Source organism: Theobroma cacao, chromosome 3 (genome assembly GCF_000208745.1).
Source record: "Theobroma cacao cultivar B97-61/B2 chromosome 3, Criollo_cocoa_genome_V2, whole genome shotgun sequence".
Taxonomy (NCBI): Eukaryota; Viridiplantae; Streptophyta; class Magnoliopsida; order Malvales; family Malvaceae; genus Theobroma; species Theobroma cacao.
In genome coordinates this window covers 33,064,231-33,076,999 of record NC_030852.1, presented here as the reverse complement: position 1 = coordinate 33,076,999, position 12,769 = coordinate 33,064,231, and the positions used below count along the sequence as shown (strand labels likewise).

The window sequence follows — 12,769 nt, the reverse complement described above, 5'->3', positions numbered from 1 at the left end:
CAAAGAGGGAACAAAAAAGGAGCCAAAAATACGTCGTTTTAACAACGATGCAAAAAATGAAAGAGAAAGGCCCATTAAAAAAGGGGAAGAGAAAGGAAGAGAGCAGCCCATATAGGTGAAATGGCCGGCTCAGAGTGACAAAAAAAAAAATGGGGCGGCTGAGCTGAAAAGGCCGAGAAGATAGGAGTGGGCCCATCCCGTGGAAGCCCAGTAAGGACCAACTGCCTAGCCCACTATCACATAAAATATTTGAAATGAACACTTTTAGGAATGGCTCAATAATCTCAAAAACTTAAAACAAAATATTTAAATGAGATATTTTTTATTAAAATTTTATTCTTTTAATTTTTTGAGATGAAAATTTTCTAATTAAAATTTTATAATCAAATTCTTCTAATATTTCTTTAATAATTTCTTATTCATTATTTTTATTACTTGTAAAAAATTTATCAAGTGCTCCTTTTGAGATTGTATTAAACTTTCATTTTTTCTTTTTTAAGCTTTGAATAATCAGATTCATATTTTTAATTTGACATATTCAAATATTTATTATAAAATACAAAAAATATTTAGTTATTATAATTATCTTATATTTTTTAAATGGCTAATATAAAATCAATAATCACAATTTCTAATTCAAATAAATCAACTATCACATAAAATAAAAACAATATAACAATATAACATAAACTTTAAATTAAAAAAAAAGTATGCAAAGATTAAAATAATAGTACTTAATTATTGAATATTTAATGCAAGCCGCAAATGAGGCTAACTGCTTTATGCAGATTATAGTATAACAAATTTTCTATGTATTTTTTGAAAGAAAACTAAAGTTAAAGGAAGAAAGAGTAAATGAGTAAAGAAAAATTTAAAAGTGGATATTACAAATTGATAAAAATAATTAGTTTTATATATAGAAAAAAAATAGCTGTTAAAAATTCTAAATACATATTACATTAGTTGATTGGAATAGGAGAAATAGATGAGAAAAAAATAGCGGTTGAAAATCATTAAATAAATATTACTATTAATTGATTGAAAATATGTGAAATTGTTACAAATTAATAGCATTATAAGAATTGAGAAGTGATAAAAAATAGAGATTTATTAGACACATAATTTGAGAAATGAGAGAATATGTCATTTTCTTAATTATCTTTTATTTTTATATATTTTTAGTAAAAAATAAAATAATTAGTTGAGAATTAATAAGAATGTGAAAGTGAGAGGTATTAGAGAATAGGTAAATATTTTATTAATTATCTCAATTTTATATAACTAATTATATTATATTATAAAAATATGAGGCTTTTTTAAATTTAGGGTCAAAAGCTTTTGCTTGGTGGCCCTACCCAAGGGCCAGTCCTGACACTTTGACTTTCAAAAATGAAAAAAAGAATTTAGGAAAAGATTAAATTAATTTGTGATAGATTACTTCAACCTATAGATATCATGTATTGGTAGAGATTAATTCACGGCATCTTCCATATTAAGTAAATTTCATTTTAAAGAAGGCAGAAATGATGAAGAAATAAGGTTTCCTTTCCTAAAATTTTATGTAATGCTAATGAAAGTATTTTAGCTCAAATATATAGGGGAAGGAATGATTGTATCGTATAGTGTTTATTTCAAACGCATAATTAGAAATGTTAATTAATTCATTCTATGATAGTAGCATGTTTGTACGTTAATTTTGAATAAAAGCAAATATATATTAATCAATTCATTTTGAATATGGTTTGGTAAGTAGAGAGAAGCCTCTTAAAGAGAATCAAATCCAACATAGAAACGACAAAAGAGCAAATAACGCAGGGAAGCCCCTCCTGTCTTTTTCTATTTCCTAGGTCCTTTAATATAGAAAGTTAATGGAGCTCCAGCTTGCTTTCCCCATTTGCCTTCCGTTAGTATGGTTTCTGATCTTGCTTTCCTTTCTCTCTGTCACTGTCCTTAAATGCTCTAAATGCTGCCTTCAATTTTATCTTTATCACTTTCAGAGATAGTCTATTATATATAGTGGCTCTAATAGCCATTGAGAACGTACGATAGAGAAAGACTCACATCCTTGAGAGAAGTATCAAGTTTGATACACAAATATCGGTGTTAAAGCTGTGCAGCACACCTGTAATGGAGATAGGGTCGATGTGGATGGTCCTCTTAGCAATATTCGCTGGCTTGGCGTCTGTAAAATGGGTTCTGGAGAGAGTGAATTGGTGGCTGTATGAATCCCAGTTGGGTGATAAGCAGTACTCTCTGCCGCCAGGGGATTTGGGTTGGCCTTTTATTGGCAACATGTGGTCTTTTCTGCGAGCCTTCAAGTCCGACGATCCTGATTCTTTCATCCGTTCCTTCGTTTCCAGGTACTTTCCCTCACCGCTCTCCCTCTTCAAGTTTCTATGGGTATTTATATACAAGTTGATGTGCCCCCAAAACAGTGTATGTCTGTATTGATATACATACAGGAATTTCAATCTCTATACTCTAGTCTCTCTGGCAATAGCTATCCCCACCAGCTAAAATTGTCGATTAGACAGGGAAAGGAAAATCCAAATAGAATTTGTTGGGATGGAGGATCGTTTAAAGTAGGGAAGTGGTTCAAAATGGAGCGGCCAACTGTTTGTATCTGCGTGTCATCTCAGGGCAATAAGTTTCATACTTTGATTGAGTCCATAGGGAGAGAGAGGCTGGCCTCTGTCATTTTTGCTGCCACATAAGTGTTTTCTTTAATTACAGTAATACGTTGCGTTTATTAGTGGATTAACGTTGGCGGCCTTTGGCAATTTTAATGGAGTACTAGTACTTTGTACAACATGATCAATTTATCATAGATGCATATTAGCTAGTGTCATGAGGAGCATCCAGGATATGACCCAGGCCCAGCTGGATAGTCTGTGATGGAATACTCCAAGCCTTCACCGTTCATCTTAGCGAATCCTATGCCAACTTTCAGTTTTCATTTTTCAGTTTTCAACACAAATACATGTTTCTGGCACCAAGTGAGTTGAGCTCGAACTTTGTTTCTGGACCCACGACTTCAAGTCTGAGGAATGGGGCAGCTGGCTCTCTTGTCGCCTACTATTGCTATTTGCTAAACCCGCGTATCAACAGAGTCTGCTTCACTATCCTAGACTTGTGTTTTTCTGCAATAACTTGGCGTTGATATGTTGTACGTTTGCAAACACAAACACAGAGCGTCTGTTTTCCTTTTTTGCTTGCAAACAAACAACTTCCTTTTCGATCAGAGAGCTGGTAAATTTGAGTATTTCTCTCTCCCCTTAACACTTACAATTTACAAACCAACATGTATAGCTATCGCGGTCATAAAGGAAAACACCCTGGGCTTAACAGTATCTGTGCAAACTTGAATAACTTTAGGGACTTACATGTTTTTGATAATGCTATAAAGTAATGAATTAATTCATAAAATATTTATTTTTTCTGAATAATCAAGCATAAATAAATAAATTTTTATTTTATTTTTTATAAATATATACTCTAACTCTCAAAAACTTTAGCTTTTCTCTGCATTTTTATGAGAACTTCATTGATGCACGAGCTCATTTCCCAATGTGCTAATAACTTTTGCTGTGTAATGGAACAAACAACGCAGGTTCGGACACATTGGCATCTACAAGGCCTTCATGTTTGGGAACCCGAGTGTAATTGTTACAATGCCCGAAACATGTAAGAGAGTGTTGAATGATGATGATGCATTTAAGCCTGGATGGCCTACTGCCACAGTGGAGCTCATTGGAAAGAAATCATTTATTGGCATTTCTTATGAAGAACACAAGCGTCTCCGCCGTTTAACTGCAGCTCCTGTCAATGGCCATGAAGCACTGTCGTTGTACATCCAATACATTGAAGAGAATGTGATATCTGCCTTGGACAAATGGTCCAACATGGGAGAAATTGAATTCTTAACGGAACTCCGAAAGCTCACTTTTAGGATAATAATGTATATTTTCCTCAGCTCAGAAAGCGAAGAGGAAATGGAAGCCTTGGAAAGGGAGTACACAACACTCAACTATGGAGTTAGAGCCATGGCCATCAATATCCCGGGTTTTGCTTACTACAAAGCCCTCAAGGTGAGATTTTCTTACTTCTGTTCTTGCATGCGAAAATGATTATGGTACGTTAATGAGGGATAGAACTGGATTTTCTTTCCTTCAGGCTCGGAAAAACCTAGTGGCAGTGTTTCAATCCATAGTGAATAAGCGGAGAAAGCAGAAGAAGATAAATAACTCAACCAAGAAGAAAGACATGTTGGATGCCTTGATAGATGTCAAAGACGAGAAAGGTGAAACATTGGATGACGAGGAAATCATTGATATTATGTTAATGTACCTGAATGCAGGCCATGAATCTTCTGGTCATACTATAATGTGGGCCACTATTTTCCTGCAACGACACCCGGAATTTCTAGAGAAAGCAAAGGTAACATAATTTAGATGTTGTAAACTTGTTATTAGTTAATTTACTTTCTTGAGCATTATTAGAACTTTCGTTTGCTGTTTTTTCATTAGACTTGACAATGTTACAGGCGGAGCAGGAGAGGATCATTAAAAAAAGGCCACCAACACAGAAGGGTTTATCGCTTAAGGATATTCGAGAAATGGATTATCTTTCTAAGGTACCTCTTTGTTATATCTAGTGAATTTTATGGCTTGGGCGGAGATTGTACGATATTGAGTATAATTTAGGACCTTTCCTTTCACTCGTTAATTTGATTTCTGAAGGTGATTGATGAGACGCTTCGCTTGGTAACATTCTCACTGATGGTCTTCCGCGAGGCAATAACAGATGTCAATATAAGCGGTAATTTGATATTCTAGAATTCCTTTTTCTTTTCTCAACAATATTATAGAATTTCTTAATTTAGGTCAGTTTACGATATGCTGCAAGACCATACATTACTGATCTTGTTGCAGGTTACACCATTCCCAAGGGATGGAAAGTTCTAACCTGGTTCAGAAGCGTTCACTTGGATCCTGAGATTTATACAAATCCAAAAGAATTTAATCCTTCTCGCTGGGATGTAAGTTTTAGAGCGCTTTCATACTTCTTTATATTAATGCTTTTCTCTCTGTATGTACGTGCATCAGCTATAAGCATAACATATTACTTTTTAATTGTACAAATTTAAAAACCTGTGCAGGATTATGCTGCCAAAGCAGGGACTTTCCTTCCCTTTGGAGCAGGAAGCAGATTGTGCCCTGGAAATGATCTTGCCAAGCTTGAAATTGCTATTTTTCTTCATCATTTTCTCCTTAACTATCAGTAAGTTATTTTGCAATGTTGGTTCTTTATCTTACTTATAATGTGATTATCGGTTTTCACATTTTTTTTATAATTAAAAGAAACCTTATATCATCACAACCACCAACGAATATCTAAGAAAAACGCTGAAGTCACACAGTTTGGTGATTGGAAATGCCTTTAAGCACAACTTCGATTAGAGCATGCTTCTCTAAGAATGAACTGGTAATATTTTCCTTTGTTCTGGTGTGTTGCAGGCTGGAGCGGCTTAACCCTGAGAGTAAAATTAGGTATTTGCCACATTCAAGGCCCGCAGATAACTGCATGGCAAGAATCAAGAAACACCCGGTGTCTCTGCCTAAGGAAGAAAAATGGAACATATAAATAGGGTTGTACCTATGATGATCATTTCTTCTTTGAAAGACTACCTATGATAATATTAATAAATAATTGCTAAAGCAATATTTCACCCGCCTAATACCAGGTGGTGAAATATTGCTTCCTTATCAACTTTATAGTAATCCAACTCATGGCATACTATTGTTTGGAAATGTTTCACAATCTATAAATCAGTTCTTAAGGCTAAAATGTGGTGTTTGTGCCAAATTAAATGAAAACAAGAATCAACTTTATTGATCTATAGCTCACAAATGATCACCAAGTGTTGTAGGAAGTGAGTTTATAGTACACTGTCCACGCCTGCGTAAATTAACAGCAAATTTATTGTGATCCTATCAATGTAACTCTTTCGGAACACGGAAAGCCTCCCATAAAGCTGCGATCTGTGCCTCTAAATTTTGCCAAGATTACCGTCCAAAGAAAGAGTCATAGACTGGTATAGGATTAATGTTGCTCTAACACGAGCTAAGATTGATTTTATCACAGTTTTCTGTGTTAAATTCATCTGTTAGTACAGCATTGCAGAAGAAAGAGTTACTCTTAGTTGCAGACAATCTCCGAAATATGGTTTATGATTCATTGTACAGAATCTCAATGCAGCAATGCAGAAACTAAATTAAAAACTGCTAGTGTATTCATCAATGACACTACAAAAGCCCAAGTATTTATCAAACTGTTAGGAGTTTGCCATTCTTAAAAGTGGATTACTTCAGGGATGCCCACAACAAAGCCACATGAGCGAGCATACGAAACATTTAAAAAACTCACCTACAAAAAATCCAAGAGTTCACAACATCATCCAAGTTCCAACCACAAATTTAGGTTTTTCAAAGGAAGGATCGGCGGCGAATGGGAGAGAAAATGACGATCAGGCTTAGAGAAGGAAATGGGAGCGAGCTGTTGGTGGGTAAGCCCAATAGATTCGGCCCAAAGCCTTTTTATTGATTCACATAGCTTGTTAGGTAAATTAAGCGATAAATAAAAGTAAAGATAGATTATGAAATTAAAATGAAGAGTGAAATCAAATATGATTTACGAAATGTGATTTCGTCTGATTTGGCAGGTAAATTAAATAAATACACGTTAATTCTAAATAATTATATGATTACATAAAAAATAATTTAGCAAATTAAACAATTAAATAAACTAAAATTCAAAATCCCTTAAAATGATTTTTAAAAAAAAAACTATTTAAGCAATAAATAAAAAATAGATTAATTTTAAACAATTATAAAATAAAAATTAAAAATAGAATAGAATAACAATAATTTAGTTACTTAGATAATTAAAATTAATAATTTTTGTCATGTGACACGTGACATGATTACATGATTATGTTTGCATTTTTCACCTTCCATGTCACTGTAAAATGACAAGTAGTATTTTTATTAAAGTCAACAACTAGTCATAAAAGTATATTTGATCCAAAATAAAAATATAAGAGTTTAATTGAATGTAATAGAAGAATAAAGCCTTATTTGAATTTTATTGAAAAGTTTAGATAATTTTTTTAACACTATACCTAATAATAATCAAGAAATTATAAAAAAACAGAGTGAACGAAAAAAAAAAACAAATTGATGGATTAAAAAGAAAACATATGGCGCATTTAGGTGGTTTTTCATTTGATGTCAAGGAGGAAGGGATTGTGATATCTGTGAAATTTTGGATATATCTATCACTAGTTCACTACATGTATTCATCAATCTCAATTTTGAACTAAAAAGAAATCAGAAGACATAGAATATAAGGATTTCTATATATTCTTCCCATCCTCACATTGATAAACATTGGCTTCAGTAATTTCCTCGACCATTGGTTCACAGTGCATGACCATTATGATCTTTCGTTGTTCTCTAAATTGTTTTTCTTAAATGTACTAGTATAATTTTTTGCCTTGGGTTTGATTTTTGTTGATATTGGTATTGTTTGGGGATTGAAACTTGCGCAGAGGTTAGATTGATCAGCTTGTTTGGTGTGAGAGATCTTAATTATAGCGGAATATGCAGGCCATTGACTATGTTGTTGTTGTTGGCAATAGGGATAATGTTGTGAAAGCACGTTCATTCTCTCTTTGCCAATATGCTTCAGAACAGAATACTCTAAGACAGGGAAATCACCTTTTCTATTCCAAACTCCTGCAGTTTGGTTAGCGGAATAGGTGTTGTTTCCATGATCTAACTGTCATTGATTGATTTTAAAATGTATGTCCAATAAATTATATAGGGGTCAATGAGCACAGGTCCAGCTTTTCTCTTTCTGAATTGTTGATGAAAAACTTATAGATATGAACTAATTTCTAAAATTAAGGTCTTCGTTTAAACAAACAAACAAATTAATTCGTAGGCAACAACATTGTATATGATCGAAAGAAGAAAATAATAGTAATATTTTATTAGTTACTCCTAAAAGTACTTCTAGCACTTTTTGCGGAATCATTTCACAGGCACATGGCCCATATTTTTCTATAAATTGAGATCCGTCCATCAACAAGCTTCCACCGAGAGAAAGATGGCAGCTGGTTCATACTTTTCAGTAGCTGCTCTTGTCATCCTCATTCAGCTCACTATTAATCTGAACTTATGCTTAGCAGCTGCACCAATTCATCCTAGTGGAAGAAACACCCGATTTATCAGGACCTCTTGCCGTGCCACTCTTTATCCAAACTTGTGTTTCACCACCTTCTCTAGATATACAACCAGAATCCGAGGTAGCCCCAGGTTGTTAGCCTCCACTGCCCTCTCTATGGCATTTAACACCACTCGTTCTACTACGAAAGCATTTATAAATCTATCCAAACACCGCGGCCTAGAGCGCAGTGAGGCTGCAGCCCTGCGTGATTGCGTGGAACAATTAGGGGACTCTGTCGATGAGCTGAAAGACTCTATTAGTGCAATGAGTCCGCCTCAACGAGGCGACGATTTTCGTAGTCGAATGAGTGATTTACAAACATGGGTGAGTGCAGCTTTGACTAATGATGATACCTGCATGGGTGGCTTCCCCAGGAAAGCCATGAAACGAGATTTCAAGACAGTGAGGAGTCAAGTAGTAAAGGTTGCACATTTGACGAGCATTGCTTTGGCTTTTGTCAACCGCTATGCTGCTGCCACTCATTAATCATATATAGCTTACCTGTTATGCATTTTGAGTGAGGTTTTGCCTTTATATAGAGTTTCTATTTCATTTCCTATTCATATGTTTTTTGCTGGCTATAGGTGGCTAAAATTTTGCAAATTCTTGTTCGGAATCGTTTTGCTTATGGACTGATTGATAATCTTTCCACAAGTAAATTGATTTTTGCACTAAATTTGCATGACTTTTGGGAGTGAATAATTGAGTTCATCAAACACAAATGGGAAGTTTTAATAATAATAATAACAATATTGTTCAGGGCTTGACACTTGCCGGGTAAAACCAAAATGTACGAGAAATACCAAAGCCAGGTCACTTTATCTGTTAGCAGCTTAATTTCTTCGATTTTGTTGCTTTTTGGCGATATTTCAGATCGAGTGATCAGTGTTGTTACATTGAGATGCTTTATATTTTTGTACTGTTTGCGAAGTTTACTAAGATTTATGATTTATTCACAAAAAATGTGACTGTTTAAAGCTTTAGCATATGTGTGCTATATGTATTACAATTTCATTGGCTAAAATGAAAAAAAGTCCTGTACTATTCAAATAGTCAAGAGTTATTTTTTTTCCATACATATATACTAATATTTTACAATTTAATTATTAAAAATAAGATTTTCATAAAAAAATGTTCAAGTAATCATAAGTATGAACTTTGATTATTGGTTCAATTAAGTCAATTGTAAAACTCTTCATCTTTCATTAATGTTTAATTTTTTTTTGAAAAATGAGTTTATTAACTCAACATAGTCTGCAAACTATAACAAGTCTTAAATCTTAAAGATAAAAGACTTGCAATAGCACATCAAATCAAATTATAGAGAAAGATAAGAATACAATTACAGAAAAATTCCACCACTCAAATAGATAACGATAGCTCAACCTATTCTTGTTTAATCTTTTATACTATATATTTGGCAAACAAGACATAGACCAAAGAAATGTCCCTAATTGTAATCACCCCTTTGCAATCACTCTGGTCTTAGTTTTGCACGATATTGAAACACTTTTTCTATCTTTTATATCTCTGTTCTCATTTACACCTAATTTTCATTGATGAGGTCCGGTCTAGCATTACATTGAGATTGCAGTGTCAACTTAAAAAAAAAAAAACTCATATTTAAAATATTAAATAGAAATGACAATGTGTTGAGAAAATGAATAATTAAGTATGATATACATTGTTTTGAAAAAGAAATTGGAATAAAAAAAGTAAAGACATTTCTCCATCATTCTTGTCTTCTTCTAGTTGTAGCCTCTTTGAAGAACATTATCTTCACTTATAATATTCCAACAACGATCGCAATTACTATGAATTAAGCGTCTGATCTGTCATTATTCTCTTTGATTGCTAACTTTTCTCTTAATAATTATTGTTTATATTAATTATAATGACAATTACCAACCAAAGTTTTGCACGTTTTCTCTTAAGAATGAATTGACAAATATGTAAATGTCTAGATGGGGGTCCATGAGGATAGAATATGTCTTGCTTTCATCTTTGACAAAGAAATTACTTTGGGCATATTTTAATTGCCAAATTCTGGCACTATTGGTGGTTCAGTGGATGCTGTTAATTGTAATCCTTTAATTAACTATCATATGTTGCTTAATATGGTTCTATAGGGCCTACTAGCACGTTTCCAGCTATTTTTTAGGTATTTTTGGATGAAACACTAGTTAAAAAATAGACAAAACTATATTACTTTCTTAAATTAGTTTCGAAAGAAAGACCTATCCATTTTTTAAGAGCTGAAACATATCGTGCTTAATTAAGATATATATATATGCTGACAGAACTTCAAATTAACTACAGTCCCCATTATTGTTTCGAATGACCAAATTAATATAGATAAACCTTAGTTTAAATGTTTAATGATGAAAATACCTCATCAAGGGTTTAAACTTGGCTCTTTCTTTTGGAACCATGGTCGTCTTTGGTGTTTATAGATTGATATCTTTTTTTTTTTTTGGGTATGAATTGATGAGATCTTTCTCCTACATAAAGTCATCGATTAAAACTCATTCTACAGAGAAGGAGAGAGAGATGGCAAGCTTACACTTTTCAATAGCAGCTGTTTTTCTCATCCTCATTCAGTTTCATGTTTCAACTCTCCTAAACTCATGCAAAGCAGCTAGGAAAATCCTTAGTACTGAAACAAACACCGAGTTCATCAGAACCTCATGCGGTGCCACGACCTACCCTGACCTGTGTTGCACCACTTTCTCCAGCGCTATGCATCCAAAGTCCAAGCCAGCTCCGCGCTCTCGGTCACGCCTGACACCACACGTTCTACTTCAACAACGATCGTATAGAACTCTCCAAAAGCCAGCGGCTAAAGCCCAAATAGACTGCAGCCATGCGTGATTGCGTGGAAGAAGTAAAGGGATCACTTGTTAAGCTGAAAAGGGCTATTGGTAAAATGGGTCCGGATACTGGAGGCAATAGTTTTGGCCTTTGAATGAGTGATACAAATAAGATAGAGCAAACGGGTATTTTGATTAGTTCAATTTTAGATAATTAATAATTAAATTAATAAATTTATATTTAAAAATAATCAAAATCGAATTGAATTGAATTTCAAAAATAATCGAATTAACCGAAACTGAATTAATTCAATTAGTTCGGTTTAGTTTTCAAAAATCGAATTTGAAATTTTTTTTTATTTGGGTATATTTATTTACGTTGCATTTTTTTATAAATTAATACTACAAAAATATTAAAAATGATGATAAACAATTAGAATAAATAAGATGAATACTCATACAAACAATAAATAATTAAAAAATGTAAATAAAAATAACAACAAATAGTTTATAATTTATTTCTCATACGAAACTTTCATTATATTGTTATTCAAATTCAATTAGTTCGGTTAAGAAAATTTTTAATCGAAACTGAGTCAAATTAACTCTAATAATCGAATTATTCTAATCACATTATTCGAAAAACTAAATTAACTGAACTAATCAAATCGAAAAAACTAAATTTATTTTGATTCGATTTGAGACACCCCTAGATATAGAAACCTGTGTGAACGAAGCTTTTGACTGATGAGGATGCTTGCATGGATGGCTTCTCTGGGAAAGCCGTGATGGGAATGTCAAAACTACTGTGACGAATCAAATTGTGAAAGTTGTATGCATATGACAAGCACTGCTTTGGCTTTTGTCAATCTCTGTGCTGCCACGTACAATTAGTCGTAACAAAACCCGTCACCTTAATTAGGGATTTGCATTCTAGTTTTTTCCTTTGTCAACTTGCTTTTTGGACTTAGCGGTTTGCGTTCATATCAATTATACATTTCATCATTTTATTACAAATTTATAATTATTCAATTCTAATCATTAATCATGCAAAAGTCAATCTAATTTTAAATGAAAATTAATATCTATATCAGCCAGAGAAGATGAATACAGATTAAAAGACGTTTGGTTGATTGAAATCAAGGCACAGTGCTGTTAAAGGAATGCTTTGCAGAAGCAAAATATAGTAAAGGAAGAACTCACATTCCTCCTATATGACTTGAGGATTTCAAATATACATATATATATATATATATATATATATATATATATATATATATNTTACTTTTACTTAGTTGTAAATATTAATTAGTTGAGAATTAACTAAACTGAAGACTTTTTATTAATGTTTTTAGAGAGTTAGAAATTGGGTACAAATACCATCAGCTGTACTCATTTTTTTAATAAAAAATTCATTAGAAGTTTCCAGCATTAGTTAAGAATAACTCTGTTTACTCACAAATTATCATAATCTAATCTATAAGAAAAAGAAAAGGTCGGTAAAGTAGCCAGAAAGTTTTTTATGATCAAAATTCTCTAAAAATTAAGTTGATCAGAAAATTTAAAAGAGAAAAGGTAAAATTTTGGTTAGATAGAGACTTCATAATCATACTTCATAGACATGAATGGAGAATGGAGAGCTTGAATTGCTAGTGGAAGAAGCGTGACGC

General features: G+C 32.9%; 2 protein-coding genes and 1 pseudogene across 2 annotated transcripts; all 3 read left to right on the top strand.

The window, feature by feature from the left end:
* Positions 1,884-5,810, top strand: LOC18606329 (ent-kaurenoic acid oxidase 1). The gene is made up of 8 exons (XM_007039879.2): positions 1,884-2,360; positions 3,611-4,088; positions 4,174-4,437; positions 4,544-4,633; positions 4,740-4,818; positions 4,932-5,038; positions 5,159-5,280; positions 5,517-5,810. The coding sequence occupies exons 1-8, from the start codon at positions 2,128-2,130 to the stop codon at positions 5,641-5,643; spliced, it is 1,500 nt and encodes a 499-aa protein (XP_007039941.2). The 5' UTR covers positions 1,884-2,127; the 3' UTR covers positions 5,644-5,810.
* On the top strand, positions 8,170-8,775 carry LOC18606328 (21 kDa protein). The gene has a single exon (XM_007039878.2). It carries the CDS (start codon positions 8,170-8,172, stop codon positions 8,773-8,775), a length of 606 nt encoding a protein of 201 aa, XP_007039940.2.
* LOC18606327 lies at positions 10,840-11,993 on the top strand (annotated as a pseudogene).